Source organism: Trichosurus vulpecula, chromosome 8 (assembly GCF_011100635.1).
Source record: "Trichosurus vulpecula isolate mTriVul1 chromosome 8, mTriVul1.pri, whole genome shotgun sequence".
NCBI classification, from domain to species: Eukaryota; Metazoa; Chordata; class Mammalia; order Diprotodontia; family Phalangeridae; genus Trichosurus; species Trichosurus vulpecula.
In genome coordinates, this window is record NC_050580.1 from 241,216,406 (window position 1) to 241,234,327 (window position 17,922).

At 40.7% G+C, this 17,922-nt stretch overlaps 1 protein-coding gene across 1 annotated transcript; it reads right to left on the reverse strand.

Annotated features, from left to right (window-relative positions):
• Positions 1-11,616: 11,616 nt before the first annotated feature.
• LOC118828989 (cytoskeleton-associated protein 4-like) lies at positions 11,617-13,928 on the reverse strand. Its single transcript, XM_036735911.1, has 2 exons — positions 13,736-13,928; positions 11,617-13,189 (listed from the first exon to the last, which is right to left on the reverse strand). Exons 1-2 carry the CDS (start codon positions 13,921-13,923, stop codon positions 11,617-11,619), a joined length of 1,761 nt encoding a protein of 586 aa, XP_036591806.1. The 5' UTR covers positions 13,924-13,928.
• Positions 13,929-17,922: the final 3,994 nt, after the last annotated feature.

A 17,922-nucleotide genomic window follows, 5' to 3' on the forward strand; every position in this document is an offset into this window, starting at 1 on the left:
AACCAAAAAAAAAAACCCAAAAACAAAAGAGAAGAGAAAAAGGCGAGTATGAAGTGTGCCTCAATCTGCATTCAAACTTCATAGTTCTTTCTCTGGATGTAGATAGCATTCTCCATCATGAGTCCTTTGGAGTTGTCCTTGCACCTTGTGTTGCTGAGAAGAGCGAAGTCTGTCAGGGTTGGTCCTCACGGAATACATATATCTGTGGTTGTATATAATGTTCTCCTGGCTCTGCTCTGCTCACTCAGCATTATATAAAAGTATTGTAAGAGAATGGAGAGGGTCTCCCCCTCCCCTTATCCTAGTCTCCTTCTTTAGATTTATAGATGTCATCTCAGTTGTAATCATTAACTAAGGGAATGGGAATTGGAGTTTCTGTGCCTCAATTTCCCAGTTCTTTGTCTAGCTTTTGTGCTCAGATTGTAAGCCCACCTCCCAGCCAATGGTGGGAAGGGTCAGAAGTGGGTGGGAATTCTCTTGTGATAGGTATAATTATTGGTGCTTTGCCTCTTGTAAAGCTCCTCCCTTGCTAGATCTGTTCTAGCAGAGGATGCCCTATTCTCAAGAATTCAATAAAACTTATTTCTGTTCCCACCCTGAGATGCCTCCTAATTATAAATTTAACTGGTGAGGGTCTTTCATCCCACACACTTCCTTCCTTCCTTCCTTCTCAAAGACCAAACCTTAAATTCATTTCCCTCTGGAACTCAGATTGGATCACAGTAGGTCCCTGTCCAAGAACCACTTAATCGCTATATTTTGGGCCTTCTTGGCTCACCATGAATGTCAATAATAACTGTTTCTGTTTTGACCAGTAACCCTGAGGGACTTCCCCTCCAAGTTTATTTTTTTTAATTAAAGGAGCCATCCCTTGGCTCATTTCTTTAAGAGACCTATTCACTGTATGAGCGTAACCTCACTGAAAGTGAGAACCTGAAAACACCTTAGCCTGGAATGCCCAGGGTCTCCCAATGCATCCTGTGCCACCTACAGTCCTCTTGGTGAATATCAGGCCACTGGCCCCAGATGGCTCTGGAGGAGAAAGTGAGGCTGGTGACCTTGCACAGCCCTCCCTCACTCAAATCAAAGTCAACTGCAAGTCATGGCATCATTTCCCTGATGTCATGGTCCTCTTCGAGAACGAAGGACGAACACACCAATTATTATCTAATACCAATACTAGTAATAATAATGGTAACAAACTACCTTCAAATAGTGGGTTAAGATCTGCCAAGCACTTTGTGTTATTCACTTGACCCTCATGAGAACACTGAATCAGGTTCTATTCTTATCCACAATTTACAGATAAGGAAACAAATTTGAGATCTTAAGTGACTTGTCTGGGTCACACAGTTAACAAGTATGGGAGGTAGAATTCAAACAGATTTTTTTCTCACTTCAGTTCTCATGACCTATCTGCCAATCTTTCTTTTGTGGCATGTGTGTATTTTTGAGTCTCTGTTGAGATAATAAGCTGCTTGAGGGCCAGGCGGCTTGTTTTGAATTATAGCACCTAGCATAGTGGTAGGCACACAATAACTATTCAATAAACAAGGCTTGGTAAATAGTAACTGTCATGTGAAATCAAACGTATGAAACTATTTCATATAGCTCATGTTTTGCTTCATTAGGAAAAACAAGGGAAGGGGATAATCATTTGTCCAATACTTAAAGGTCCTGGCTTTTTCTCCACAATGCTCTCCATGCTCCCATGAAGAAGGTAGTTGGTAAGTGTTTTTACTTAATCTAGTCTGGACAAATTGAAGCCTGACACACAAATCAGTTGTTGGACTGAGAATAAAGTCCAGAAGTTTCAATGTGGTCAGCATATCAGAGGAAACAAAATGTTAAGCCTGCAGAGTATGTGGTGATAATTTGGACCAAGTCACTGCCTTTTCCTGTCTTTCACGTCAGTGCTGGTAACACTTAAGACCAAAACTTGGGTAAAAGAAAAAAAAAAACACTTTCTGAAAATATAAACTGAAGACTAAGGGGAAATATCAGTGTGCAGAAGCCTATTTTACAGGACCACCATCATAATAAAATTCCTAAATTTTATCCCAATAAACCACAAGAGCATAATGGCTTCGCAGATTCAATTAGTCTCATTTACACAAACAGGGACAGAAGTATAAGGAACTTTTGATCTGGAGATCGGCAGTTATAATATGAATGCCTTTTTGCTAATAAGATTTCCTTTCACAGTTTAGGGAGTCATCCAAAAACACCAACTGTTGTTTGTGGCTTTAATCTCTGATGCCAAGCATTTGAGGCTATAGGCAAAAAAGCTAAAATATTATTTCATAATAGGCAATGCAAATTAATATGTTTTGAAAACAGATTATGCAAATATATGTCTATATATGTATATGTGTGTATCTATGTCTATGTTCACGTATTCGCATACCCTAGAGGTAAAAGAGATCCTAGATATCATTTAGTCTAAAAACTCTCATTTACTATTTGAGGAAACTAAGACCCAGGGAAGTAATGTAATTTACACAAGGTCATTTAGTGTCAAACTAAAGCTAGAACCTGATATTTTGACTTGCTAAGCTAGTGATCTTTCCATTCTAATATAAAATAATTGAGTTCGGTTAGGGTTAGCCTAATCTCAATAAGAAGGTAAAGAATTTACTATCTTCTGCCTAAACTTGCCCTTCCTCCCAAATTCTCTCTATTTGTTGAGGGCTTCATCATCTTATCAAACAGTCTCAAAATATTAGTGTCACACTTTTTTCTTCACTTTTTCATCCACTTAGCTGCTAAGGCCTATGATCTCTACTTTCACGGCATTTTTTTTCATCCAATCCTTTCTCTTTTCTCAGGCTGCCAACACCCTACTTCTGACTTTCATGATCTATTTCCTAGATGATCATAATAGCTCTTCATCAATGGCCCCTGCCTTTATGCTTCTCCCTGTCCAACCTGTCCTTCATAAAGTTGTCAACATCATTTCTGTAGTGCATAGGTAGGATCATTTCACCCACCCCTCCCCATAAACATACTCAGTAGATCTATATTGCCTAGAGAATAAAATACATACTCCCAAGCATGGTAGTTAAAGCCCTGTGAATCTTATTCCTATTTGCCTTTCCATTACTCCTTTTTCCAAACACCATGTTCTCGTCAAACTGTATTAATAACTTCACCTGCCCACACACATCCCCATATGCCATCTCTAAACACCCTGCCTTGGAATACATTATCCTACATCCCAAGAATATACTCTGTCCTTACCTTAGCCATTCAGAATGTTCTTTGTTCAAGGCCTAGCTCATTCTGATCATGTCAGAGGACTTGGAATTCAAAAACCATCTCTGTCACTGCTTGGGTTACTTTGGACAAGTCACAACCTAGAGGTGTTAAACACATGTATTGTGGCCTGCAACACTCCTGAGAGTAGTCCAAACCAGAATGAAATATAATTGTGAAATATTTAACAAAGTAAGTAAAATAGAACCAAACATATTCATATGTGATTTTTAATTCAATATTCTACCTTGAGGGATTCTTATATGCCCTTTAGTGGTCCTCATTTCCCCTTGAGTTTAACACCACTGACTTACCCTTTCCTTCACCTTTAAAATGGTGGGGGTTAAATGAGATGCCATCTAAGGTCCCTTTTAGCTTTAAATATATGACCTTACGAATCTTCCTTGGTGTTAACAATTTAAAATAGATTTATTTTCCCTCAAAAATTTTAAAGTCATTTGTCTGGATATCTTCTTCACAGTCTACCTTGTAAATTTCCTTCCTCCCTTCCTCACTCCCTTCCTTCCTCCTTTCTTTCCTTTCTTCCTTCCTCCCTTCCTCCTTTCCTTCTTCCTTCCTTTCTTTCCTTCTTTTCTCCCTCTCTTCCTTGCTTGAATGATTCCTTGACTTCATGATTCCATGCAGCTATTACTTCAACCTATTCTCAATCTTGATTGGTTGTTGTAGCACAGTGAATCCCATTGGATAATGGGCCCCGTGGATAATTGGGGCTCCTTGTCATGGCACAGAGCATTCCAACTATTTGAAAATATCATCCATTTTGAATCTTCTTGTCTGTTATACTGGGATTCCACTGCTGATCAATAAAATAGGAAGGGCAATAGTCTGATGCCCAAGGATCCCCAAGCAACAATAAAAATACATTTTCCTGAACTGATATTGATACATTCTCTCCATAAAACCTATATAGTTTGTACAGTGAGGTCAAATGCACATTTCATACATACCCAGCAGAACATCACCAGTTTATTTTACAGATGAGGAACCTGAAGCCCAGAATCACACCTCTACGAAGTGTCTGAGGACAGATTTGAACTCAGGAAGAGTCTGCCTGGTCCTAACTCCAGGTAAGACAATCTATCCACTGTGCCACCTAACTGACTTCTTGTAAGATGATGAGGTCATAGATTTAGTGCTGGAATGGCCTGGCGTAAGTTTAACCCCTTCATTTTACAGCTATGGAAACTTAGGCACTGAGTGTTTAATTGACTTTCCCACAGTCACATAGCTAGTAAATGTCAGAAGTGTCACTTGAATCTATGTCTTCCCGACACTGGGGCCCAAATCTCCATGCCCTATGCCAAACTACCTCACAAGCAAATATGTACACAATCACAAAGGCATATTTGACTAATGACTAATGTTTTAATAGTCTCTCAGCATACCAAAGTATCAATGATTCCAACAATATAGGGAAAACACTCATTTTGGGGACCCTTTCCACCAAGAAGGAGCAACCTGTCTATAATTTAACAGAAAATCTTAGTGATCTATCCAAGCTATATGGGTATTAAGCGACTTCTACCAGGTCACACAGCTAATAAATGTCAGAAGTAGGATTTGAAGCTAGATCTTCCTAATTCTAAGCCCTTCATTCTATCTACTTCTACCTTGCTAGTATTTCTCACACAATCTTAACCTATCAATTTATTATTTATCAAGACAGCCAAGAGATAAGTCATGCTTGTATTTTGTCTTTTATTATTAATGTCAATTTTTAAAAATGCTTCTCTGATGTATTTATAATTCTTAAAGGGACCAATTATATCAACAAAATACTTCATTGATAACAAAAGCAGAGACAACAGTGGCTTAATCTGTTACTTTATGGGACCTTGACGTCCATGATCGGATGAGGGTGGAGAGGATTTCAGGTTTTGAATTCAATGTGTTAATAAGCATAAGAATCCTTTCTGCCTATCTAAGCAAAGCTTTCAAGAGAAGGTGGGTTATGAGGCCACGATACATGTGTTTAACACCTCTGGGTTGTGACTTGTCCAAAGTCATGCAAGCAGTGACAGAGATGGTTTTTGAATTCTAAGTCCTCTGACATGACTGGAATGAGCAATACTTTGAGAACATGGCTAGAAGGTGTCATATCAAGAGGCCATTTGCTTCATCCACTGGAAATGTAAATAAAATGATGGAAATTTGCCTAAGGACACACTAGCTTGGGATTCAGAAAATTAGAATTAGGTGTTAGGTGTGGGACAGGAGCACAAAAAGTAGGATGTCTCAGTAGACTTTCAACGTTGAGAGAGGGAAATGGAAACCACTGAGAAAAAATTAAATTTGGTAAGATAGAGAGTGACTCTGACATACTAACAAGTCTGTTTTAATTTGGTGGAAAAGAGGAAGACTGTAGGCATGTACTGAGATAAATATTTTCAGACATATCTGTTGTGCCAATTTGGTTTGCTTAAATGTATTTATTTATTGCAAGTAAGTTGTTCTGTGCGGGGGAAGGCTAGCAGGATGAGTGAGAAGCTATAGCAATGTGTAAAAAAGAGGAAAAAAACAAAAAAACATTAAAAGAGACACTAGAGACATATCAACAGTTCCACTTTAAGCTTCGGGATAAACATAATTCCTAACCTGAAAGCTTGATATAAAGAAAAACTGTAAGGAGGCTGATATATACAGGTTGGAATTCTCATAGTAATTTAATCTTTTCACTGTTGTTATTGGTCAGTTGTTTTGGTCATGTCCAACTCTTTTCATGTGTGTGGGGGGGAGGGGAATTGGGGTTAAGTGACTTGCTCAGGGTCACACAGCTAGTTAAGTGTCTGAGGCCAGATTTTAACTCAAATCCTCCAGACTCCAGGGCCAATGCTCCCTCCACTATACCAGCTCACGGGGCCAATCTTTCTAATAAAGTCATTAAATCCCAACTCTGTCAGATTTAGCACCAAAAGCCCTAGATTCAAATTCTGACTTTCTGCTATCTCTCTGGTCTGGGAGTAAGTTGTTTCACCCCATGGGTTGTTTCCTTCTCTATAAAATGAATAGTATTGGTCTACTTTGAGATTCCTTCTATCGCTATATCTTATTCTATGATTCCATCTGTGGTACAGTGTAGATTATTTCCTATCTCTGTGACTCAATTCCTATAGATATAAAATTAAATTAAATTTAAAAAAAAGGTTGAAGTATAAGATCTTTGAGATTCCATCGACCTCTAAATCTATCCTACACCCTATTTGGGCAGCTAAGTGGTACAGTGGGTAGAGCACCTGGCTGGGAGTCAGGAAGACTCATCTTCCTGAGTTCAAATCTGGCCTTAGACATCACTTATCCCAGTTTAACTCAGTTTCCTCACCTGTAAAGTGATCTAGAGAAGGAAATGGGAAACCACTCCAGTACCTTTGCCAAGAAAACACCTACTGGGGTCAGAAAGAGTTTGAAAACTAAAAAACAACTGAAGTGACCCTACTTGTGAGACCTTAGTCATTTAACCTCTCTCGTTATTAGTTCCTTTCTCTGTAAGGTAAAGAGGTTGAAGGACCTGATCTGTGAGTACTCTTCCTTTTCTAAATTGTAAGATCCCATGATCAATTTTCCCAAACTTCCCATAAGGCATCAGTGGAAGTCACGCTTATCAGCATGCAAAGTGGCAGAGATCTGCAATAAGAGAAATGTTGGAGGGTCAAGAAGAGGGAGAAAGCCTTTGATTCCTATTCCTTTTAAAAATACTTCAGGGATTATTTTTTTTAATTTGAGAGAAAATGAAAGGAAACGGAATTAGTTTTCCCTGTGAAAGACTGACAAAAATATACAAACCTACTCCAAAATATCATCATTACAGGTGATTTGTGCGGAAAAAAGAAATTAAATACTCTTCTGTTAAATTATTCTGTTGTGCGTCAGTTGTGCTTCTGAAGCAGTAAAGAAGGCTGTGTCTAGTGGGGGCTATGAGGAAGACAGAATGAAAAGATGAAGAATATTATTCTCATTTTGAAAAGTCATCGTAAAATGACAGTTATCAGCTCCTTACCTTACCCTTTCAGTACTGGCCACATCATTGTCTTTGCCCCTTAGTACCTTTGCCTGTTCCAGTGTGCCCCAGCCCTGATTTACTACAATCCCAGTCATTTGCCTTTTGACCTTCATGATACTCTGATTTTAGTTCTGCACTATTGATTCTCTCGTAGGCCAAGTACAATTCCACCTAGACATTGAGTTAAATCTATTTCATTTTTCATTTGAAATGATCCGAGACCTCTTATTTTCAGAGGTCAGATTCCACAGTAGCATATTTTGAGTTAACCCATTTTTAGGTGACCCCACTATATTTCTCATTGCAGGGATGTTCCTACCTTTCCTTTAAACCCAGACCAGCTGAGATAAACATCTTCAGGCTCTTGACCGGACATCAGTAGTTTATTGCTCATGGAACATTGGTATCTGGAAGAAAGCATACAGTGGAAAGTAGCATATACTCTCATTACACCACCTGGAAAAATGAATGGCAAATTCTATCTGGCTTTATAGATGGCTTGGGTTACAGGCAGAATAATTGACCTCCTAGGAACTATGATTAGTATAAACAGTTCATACTTTGAGGATTGATTCATAAGCTATTTACAAATCTCAGTATCAGAGCCAATGGAGGGAAGAGACTTAGGTAATAATATACTGGTATCAGTTGTTGTCCTGTGCTTGGAAGAAAGGTATATTAAGGGATAGTCAATATATTGTTGCACTCACAGGAGTATCACAAATGGGATTCAAATCTGAGTACCCTGGTCTTCAACTCCAACACTCTTTCTGCTCTGCTCTGTCCATGGGGCAATCATCTACCCCTCAATGTTTTATGTTTAAAATGTGGTTAATAGCTTAACTCAATGATTAAGTGAGTTGTGCAAGGCATTGGGCTAGATGCTCTATAGACAAAGACAAAAATGAAATTGTTCCTGCCCTCAAGTAACTTATCTTCTATTTTGGAGTTGAGCATATAATATTACAGAGAAAATAAATAACTTAATTTAAGGAGGAAGAGGGGATTAAGCCAGAGAAATGAGGGATGGGGATTAAATGTAGGAGGTGTCACCTGAGCTGAGCCTTGAAATAAATTATAAATTCTAAGAGATGGCTATACAGAGGGCCATGCCTGAGGGAAATCCTGAAAAGAGGCACAGAGCTGAGAAAAGGAATATTCCATTGGGGAAATGCACAGAAAAGAAGGTTTTATTGTTTTTGTTTTTGTTTTTTTCTGGAAAACAATACTTACAGTATCTACCTGCCAGTGTTACTGTGAGGGAAGCACACTTTGTAAGCATTCCAGGACTACAGAACTATGTCATTTATTAATTTTTCAGTGTACTGTGTTCAGCCACTTTCATTGTTCTATGCATGTATAAAGATATATGAACTTTCATGAAGTAATTAGTAAAAAAAAACCAATCAAATGGACGAAAAAAGCCACTGTTTTGATGAAGATATTGAATAGGGGATGAAGTCAAACTAACCTAACTTGTCCTGTTTGGTCTTCTTTTGTCTCACTTGTCCGCCTCAAATGAAGCCGTTCTGAACCAGCTAAAATATTTTCATTCTATAGTGATGTGGGAAATGCACTGGCTTGGAATCAGAAGGAACACAATTTAGACTTGATTCTTTAACTATGACTTGAAAAATGTCATTTTTTTCTTTCTAAACTGTGCTAAGTTTCCTCACATATAAAAATTCATTAGTTGGCCTCAGTGTACTCCATGGTTTCTCTCTGTTTTAAAGTTGTGTGATTGATCTAGAAGTCACTACAATTAAATCTGCCTCTTCCTAACTCCATATTAAAAAAAAATTACTATGCAACGTGACTCCTCTTTTTTGGCATTTCACAGTCTCACTTATCCTTTCCTGGAAGGACAAAAAGCTTCCTTTGCCTTATCCTAACAATTTGTTTATTTCTCTCTCCATCAACATCACAACTTATTTCTATCATTTGGACAGTTTCCTGTTCTCATTCATCTGTCCCTCTACTAGGCATGTATGCAACAGGTGGAAGCTGGATTGTACCCTAGTGAGAGCCACTGCCTAAGGGAGTAGGCTCTCTGCTGAGTCTTAACAGAAAATACATTATTTTTAACTATATACTTTTAGCTTGTGGAGGTCTTTGGAAAGAAAACAACCATAATTTGTGGTGAGGAAGAAGAAAGTCTTTTCAAAAATCTTCATAAAATTCTTCATTTTTTACAGCTCTTCATGCATTCTTCAGTCATGATGTAAAGGGAGAACTGTTTTAAGTAGTCAAAAGAGAAACAAAATAGAGATGAACAAGAAGGTCACCAGTATGTGGGAAAATGTCTACATTATTAAAATGAAAGGAAAGCTCTATTTGGAATGTGGCAGCATAATAAATGCAACCCTTTTAACCAACTGGTTAGTGGGTGAAAACAAAACCAGTTTTCAAAATCTACTTTTAAAATGATTTACATTTTGAGGTTTCCTTTTAAGGGGAATTAAAATCACTTCTTGTAATTAAATTGGGGTTGGAAAGGTTAGATAATAAAAAAAGTCCTTATCAGCCTTAACATTTTATGTAAGTGTGGTTTACTAGCAATCAAAGGAGAAAGTACAATGGAAAGTTTAGGTGAATGATAAAAGAATGTTAATACACAAAAATGACAGAGTAGTGATCAGACAGATAAGAGAATAATCAGGACAGTAGTGTCATGGAAGGCAAAGGGTAAAAGAGTATGTTGAAAGAAGAGGCAGTCCACTGATTCAAATGACACTAGATAGATAGACAGATAGATAGATAGGTGATAGATAAATAGATGATAGGTAGATGGATAGTACATTTATAGAGTATTTAGTGTATTCCAGACATTGCAGTAAAAAGTCTCAATTTCTGTAAAAAAGTTAATGGATGAAAATGACAGAAGAGGTTACTGGATTTGACAATTAGGAAACCCTTGGTGACCTTGGAGAAAGTAGTTTCAGCAGTAATGGTAGCAGAAGTCAGACTACAGGGTAGGAATTAGGGCCATAATCATAGACAATATTTTCTAAAAGTTTACTAGCGAAGGAAAATAGCAGAAATGTGAGATAATAGCTTTAAGAAGATAGTCAAGTGAAGATTTTTTAAATTTACTGCATTTTGTTTTAAGAATAGAGAAAACCTCAGCATGGGCAAAGGGGGAGGATTTAATAAAGAAGGAGAATAGTAGATGAAAGAGAGAAGGGTGAGTGCAAAGTACTAAAGAAACCAAAGAGGAAATGGGATCAAAGAAAAAAAAGTGTTAAACTTGGCAAGAAAGAGAATCATTTTATTCTCCTAGAACAAAATACATTGAAAGAGGATAGATATAGAAATAAAGAGATTTTTGGTTTTAGAGAGGAGTATTAGAGATCTCATTATGGATATTTTCAATCATCTATTGAGAGAAATCAGACAGTTCTGGAGCTAGGGCCCTGGGAAAAGAGGAAAATGTTTGGAAAAAAAATGTAGTGAGTGTATTAGGGGGTCAATTTGAGAGGAACAAAAGACTTATTGTGTCAGGGGAAGGCTCAGCCAAACACACATTTGTAGTGGGCTGAGTCAGAGCAGTTTCCAAAGTTCTTATAGAGATGGTGAGTGCTTTACGATTAGGAAGAAAGAAGACAGATGGTAGTGCATTGTGAAAGAGAGTACTATTGAGGTGAAGGGTGGCAAAGGATTAAAGGGAAGTGAAAAGTTTGTTGTTCAAATAGCTGAAATATTTCTTTGAAGCAAGGGAAAGAAAGCAAGAACAGGGGTGAGATACTAAGAAAACAATGTACTAGAGCTCAGGATGAGCACTTAAGAGGAATTAGGCAAATATAGCAACAATGCTGCTTGCAGCTGCTGTGGAAGTGTGCTGCTAGCACATGTTCTTTGATCTGCTTTTCTAAGGAAAGCAAATTTAAGGCATTTACAATCTCATTTTATTTTTTTTTCCTTAAGGACAATTTTAATTAGCTTTCTTTTTTATTACTTGAGTAAAAAATGGTGGCCAAGGTGGCCCTTTGAGGCTAATAAAGCTAATCTGTTCCTGTTTATTGTCACCTGAAATCATTCCTGCTTTCCGTGATGTTCGAAACATCTTTTTAGAAGGAACCTCGGATTCCTGAAGATCGGGGCCCTTCAGGGAGAAAGCTAAAAGTCAATACAAAATAATGAAGCAACCATAGCCCTGTTTTCACAGGTTTAGCCTAACAATAGTAAATAAATTAATTGGGTAGGCAAGAGGGCATTGGAGAATGCCTGGGCGCTTCCATGAGTGTCTATTGCTTGTTATAAAGAGGGATGAATTTTTTTTTGGCTATGAAAAATGGGGAGGGGGGGTGGGACTTTGAAATTCCACACCAGCATCGATAACTCGTTTAGACTTTTTCATGAATTTGCTCAACTTTCACAAATAGTCGATCCAGATCGCTCCTCAGGTCGTCCAATAAATTTTTTGTGGACTCTAAATTATTCTCATTGGTTTCAATTTTCACTGAGTAGGCGACCAGACTGTCCACAGCAGTCCTAACCATTTTTAGGTCTGATTCCAGTTGGCTTAAGGAGGATTTTAAGTCATCCACGGACGCCAGTTTTTCTAGATAGTTAGGAGGAAGAGAAGTGTCCCCCTGGGCATTTTCAAGCAGAGTGCGGACCTGTTTCTGCACCTTCTCGAGGGAGTCCACGGCACTAGGAAGCTCGCTCACGCTTCTCTTCAGTTCCTCCACGTCATTGTATAGTGAGAGCTGAGATTCCCCCAGGCTTCTCATGGTACTCTTGAGGCCATCTTTATCCTCATCCCGCAACCCATGGGAAGCCGTGATACCTTCAAGGTGCTCCTGGAGGGTAGCCAGCTGATGTTCATGCTCTGAGTTCTTGGAAAGAAGGGATTCTAGAGTTTGCATCTGCTGAGAAGATGCCGTCTGGATGGCCTGGAGACTGCCTTCCAGGTCCTCTAACCTAGAATTGAAATCATCACTCCTCCTCTGTAGAGAGTCTAAGGCATCTGTGTTCTTGAAAATGTCATTCTCATCTTGTTGGATGGAGTTTGCTTTGACCTGGCGCACATCTTCTTCCAATCTCTTTATCTCATTGGGGAGATGGGACAAGGAAGCCTCAGCCTGAAGAATCTTCTCCGTCAGGGATTGCAAGGTGAGATGTTCATTGTCAGCAGCTTCCCTGAACTTCTCTTGCTCCTGTTTCAGGTTCACCAACTCTTTGACTTCAGTGTAGACATCAGACTCCATGGTCTCCAAGGAAGTTTTCAAGGACTCAATATCCTTTTCTCTGGATTTCACTGAGGACTGAAGTCCATCCACCACATCCCTCAGTGCCTTCAAATCATCTTTGTACCAATCTGTCTCCTCCAACGAAGAGATCTTGGCTTTCACCTCGTTGATTTCCTTCTGGCTCCTCTTCTGGACATCGGTGAATATGGCGATGTTCTCATTGATGGACTTGGTCAGCTCTGTGAGTCTCTCTTCCACAGTGTGCTCCAGGGAGTTGAAATCTTTTTCCCTGGCATCCTTGACCACATGGATGCCATCAGAAAGGTCCTTCAGGATCTTGTTCTGCAATTTTTGTAGCACTTCGCTGATACGATTAATCTCATTTTCCCCCTGCTTGATTGCTTTCTCCGTCAGTTCTTGCTTATGTTGGGAGTTTTTCAAGATGGACTCAAAACTCACAAACGTAGACTGTAGAGATTGCACCTTGTGCATGACGCCTTGTAAGCCCTGGCCCAGCTCCTCTCTCTGCCTGGTGAAGCCCTCATTCCGGAGCCGGATCTGATGGACTTCCTCCAAAAGGTTATGGACACACCAGCCAGAGAAGCTGGCCCCAGCGATGAGGGTGAGGTAGAAGAGAAAGTAGAAAACCTTTGCTAGCTTGCCAAAGAAGGAGGAAGAGGAGAAGGCTGTGGAGGATTTCCCACCGCCTCCCCCTCCCCCTCCCCTAGTGTTGCCTTTGGGGTGGGACAGCTGGTTTTGCTGCTGCTTGGATTGCTGTTGCTGCTTCGGCTGATTCTGCTGCTGCTGCTGCTGCTTGGGCTGTTGGTTCTGCTGCTGATTCTGCTGCTGTTGCTGTTTGGGCTGCTGATTCTGCTGCTGCTGCTGCTGCTGTTTGGGCTGTTGGTTCTGCTGTTGCTGCTGTTTGGGTTGTTGGTTCTGCTGCTGCTGCTGTTTGGGCTGTTGGTTCTGCTGCTGCTGTTTGGGTTGTTGGTTTTGCTGTTGCTGCTGTTTGGGCTGTTGGTTCTGCTGCTGTTTGGGCTGTTGGTTCTGCTGCTGCTTGGGTTGTTGGTTCTGCTGCTGCTGTTTGGGCTGCTGATTCTGCTGCTGCTTGGGCTGCTGATTCTGCTGCTGCTTGGGCTGTTGGTTCTGCTGCTGCTGCTTGGGTTGTTGGTTCTGCTGCTGCTGCTGTTTGGGTTGTTGGTTCTGCTGCTGTTTGGGCTGTTGGTTCTGCTGCTGCTGCTTGGGTTGTTGGTTCTGCTGTTGGGCTGACTGCTTGGCTGGCTGGGGGGACTGCCTGGGCTGCTGCTGCTGCTGCTGCCTGGGCTGTTGCTGGGACTGCGGCTGCTGCTGCTGCCTCTTTGCCACGTCATCGGGGCCGCCCGCCGGGTGGGCGCCCTTCTTGGAGGGGGCAGACGAGCCGGGGCCGCCCTTGGAGCCTCGCTGCTTGGCCGAGGACATGGCCGGGCCGGGACTGGGAGTGGGTAGGTGGGTGAATGAGTTGGGGGGAGCCGCCGCCGCCTGTGTGCCGGGAGCCCGAGCGCGCCTGCCTGTCCCTCCGCCTGCCCACCTGTGCGCCCGCCTGGCCGCCTCCTCCCTCCTTCCTCCCGGGGCGCTGGGGGCACCGAGGCGCACGGGAACCTCCTGGCCTCGCTGGAGGAGGACGCCGCCGCCGAGAGGGAGAGAGGAGAGAGAGAGGAGGAAGGAGGATGGGCAGGGCATCTCATTTTAATTATACATACATATATCATTGTGTTGGTAAGCAAAATGGGCTCTTAGCACTTAGTTCGACCAAATCCCCTTGAAGAGTTTGGCCTTTGTTTCCTTAATTAGATTTGGGTGTCCTTGGTGCCTCCTTGCCTCAGGGGAGGGCCTAGTTTACACATGAGTTTGAGTGACATGTTTGGGACATCAGAGGCTTTTAGACCACATGGGTTCAAGTAGCCTCTTTGTGATGATTCTAGGTCATGTGGGTGAGTCGCATGTGTGACTCACCTTTGACCCTGAAAAAGACATAAAACCAGAAAGCCAACTGGCTTTCTCTTCTTTGGAGCTCTTACCCACAGCGGTGGTGGCTCGAGTGACTCTGGGCCAGCCCTCCTGGGCTGAACCTAGATGTTGGTAACTATGAATTTGTATTTGGTCTGTCTGTCGATGTTTGTACTTTGTTTATATTTTGCTCTGAAGTTCAGGGTGCTGGTCTTCTCCCCTGAACTAAGTGAATGATATTTGTATGCTGAATTATAGTAAGCTTGTCAACCCCTTAATGTTGCTTTCCTTACTAAAGCAGATAAAAAGAACCTGTGCTTTTGCAGTGTGGTGGCAGCTTTCTGGGTGCTGGTTGTTGGTGGATCTTACACTCCCACAGAAGCTGCTAGCTAGATTGTTGAAACAATCATTCACTTAGTTCAGGGAAAAAAGTCAGTACCCTGAACTTCAGAGAAAACAAAATCACAAATTACAAGCAGAAATCTTATAAACAGAGCCAATAACACAAATCAGCAGACAGGGCTTCTGTCTGTCCATAGCAATACATACATAGTTACCAGAGAGAGAAATACCAACATCTGGGTTTTAAAAGCTGCAGGGCTCATTAATGGTTCCGGAATCTTCTCTGGCCAAATCACATGAACACTATTCCAATGAGTGAACCCCAAAGCAAAATGCTAACCTCATAGTATATATATACTCCTTCAGGGTCAGAGCATGTCACAACCATGTGACTTGGAATTACGTGACTTAGGCTTTCTTGTGACTTAAGCAGGTCATCAAAGACTCTTGATTCAATCACAGACTTTATTTTTTCTGCAGTGGGGAAAGAAGGGCAATCGGGGTTAAGTGAGTTGCCCAAGGTCACACAGCTAGTAAGTGTGTCCAGTGTCTGAAGCCAGATTTGAACTCAGGTCCTCATGACTCCAGGGCAGGTGCTCTACTCACTGCAGCACCTAGCTGCCCCTCAATCAAAGACTCTTGATTGAAACAAATGCAAGAATCAAAGGCACTTGATTGCCTTAGTGCTGAGAAGCAACCCGAAAGAAAAGAAAGCAAAAAGTCCCACTTTGCTTGCCATTACAGCAGAGTAAGAAATAAAAGCACCCATAGGTATGGTTGGAAATTATAACTTCAGAGCTCATGATCTTCAGGCAACAAGGTAGTGCAGTGGATAGAGTGCTGGACCTTGAGTCAGGAAGACTTATCTTCTTGAATTAAAATTTAGTACCAGGCACTTGTTAGATTGTGATCTTGGGCAAGTCACCTATCCATTTGCCTTGGCTCCTCATTTGTAAAATGAGCTGAAGAAGGAAATGGCAAACCACTCTAGTATCTTCACCATGAAAACCAAAATGGGGGTCATGAAGAGTTGAACGTGACTGAAACAACAACCAAGTTTCAGATGGTGGTGAAGTGCCTTCTACGAGTGGATGAGGTAAAGTGGAGAGAGTGGTCAATAGAGCTGAGGAAGTAGATGAGTATTTGGAGGGTCCCAGACTATGAGTTACCCAAGCCCAGATTGCCACACTGATGACCTTCTTTTTTATATCGCACAAATCCCCAACACCATCCCTAACCATTTCCTCCTTTACTCCAAGTTTTGATGAAGAGGTGGGCTTTCTGAAGTCCAGTTACCCTACACTCATACTTAATCCCATCCCTTCCATCTTTTCTAGCAGATTATTCCTACCATCATCCCCACAGACACCATCTCTAATCTTTAATCTCTCCTTATCTATTAATTCCTTCCCTACTGCCTATAAAATGTACAATTCTCCTTCATCTTAAAAAAATCTCTCACTAGATCCTACCATCCCCAATATATACCTTGTTACACTACTCCCTTTCTCAGACAATTCCTTGAAAAGGTCATCCACAGTCAGTGCCCCAACTCTCTCTTCTCTCATTTTCTTATTAACATCATGGAATCTGGATTCCAACATAGTCATTCAATTAAAATTGTACTCTCTAAAATTAGTATTGTCTCACCTCCAAGTCTAATGGTCCCTTCTAAATTCTCATCCTTCTTGACCTCTCTTCTGTGTTTGCCACTGTTGGCCATTCTTTCTTACTGCATATTCTCTCCTTTCTGGGATTTTGGAACACTACATACCCTGGTTCTACTCTTGTCATACCACTCCTAGGTATTCTTTGCTGATTTATTAGCCATATCACATTTTCTAAATATGTGCATACTAGAAGACTCTTTCTTGAGCCCTTATCTCTTTTCTCTCTACATTCTCTCTCTCGCTGGATGACCCCATCATCTTATGTAGTTTTATTTATAATTTCTAAGTAAATGACTCCTAGATCTAATTATCTAGCCCTAGTCTCTCTTCAGGGCTCTCTATCTCACACCATCAATAACTTTCCCGATATTTTCAATTTGAATGTTCTGGTGGGATCTCAAATTCAACGTTTCCAAAAATAGAACTCAACATGTACTATCTAGATCTAGTATCCAAAATCTAGTATCCCTCTTGCAAATTCCATATTCCTCTCAAAGCCACCACCTTCCTTCAATTTAGACAGATTCTTAACATAGGTATTTTCCTCAGCTTCTTACTCTCACTTAATCTACATGTCTGATCTGTTGCTAAAATGTGTGATTTCTGTCTCCTTGAATTTTCACTGATCATCTTCTATAATGGGAATGATCTCCTTCTTTGTCTCCACCTCCTTGTTCCCTAAGTACCTTCAAGTATCCATTAAAAATTCCATTAAGCTACAACTTAATACTAGTGCCTCTGACTCCTCTGAGATTACCCCTCTCTCTCTCTCTCTCTCTCTCTCTCTCTCTCTCTCTCTTTCTCTCTGTATATACATATATACACACATACATGCATACATGTTCACACATGTATGTAAGAATATGTAAATTGAATCCACAGATTTGTATCTACTTCTGTGTATGTGTAGGCATACATGTTATGCATGAATGTACATAGTTGTTTCATGTTGTTATTCTCTCAAGTAAATGACAAGGTCAGGGACTTTTCTGGCCTTTCTTTGTATCCCCAGAATTTAGTATAGTGTCTGGCACATAGAAAACACTTAATAAATGTTTCTTGACTTAATAAATACTAGTTGACTACAGCATTCCTTGCATATGCTCCTTGTTCTCCACTCCTCTTTTCCCTAAACATCTGTTGCCTTCACTACTTCAATAGAATCTTTCTTTGTCTCTGTGTCTCAAGCCTCTCCCAACTCCTATTACATACCCACCCAAACAGCTGCCAAAATAATCTTCCTAAAGGGCAGGTCAGATTTTGTCATACTCTACTCCACAAACTCCAGTGCTTTGAGGATCCAGTATAAACTTTTCTATTTGACCTTTAAAGCTCTTCACAATCTCACCTTTTCCTGCCTTTTGTCTTTTTACACTTTAACTCTTTCTGTACCTCATATTTCAGCCATACTTGCCTATTTACATTCCTGCAGATATGGTACTCCATCTTCCATTTCCAT

Bases quoted from the DNA above. Each gene is read 5' to 3' on its own strand.
- LOC118828989 (XM_036735911.1), bottom strand. From the start codon at position 13,923: ATGTCCTCGGCCAAGCAGCGAGGCTCCAAGGGCGGCCCCGGCTCGTCT. The intron at 13,190-13,735 runs GTCAGCCCAACA...AGGCAACACTAG, and splicing joins TCCCCCCAGCCAGCCAAGCA to GGGAGGGGGAGGGGGAGGCG.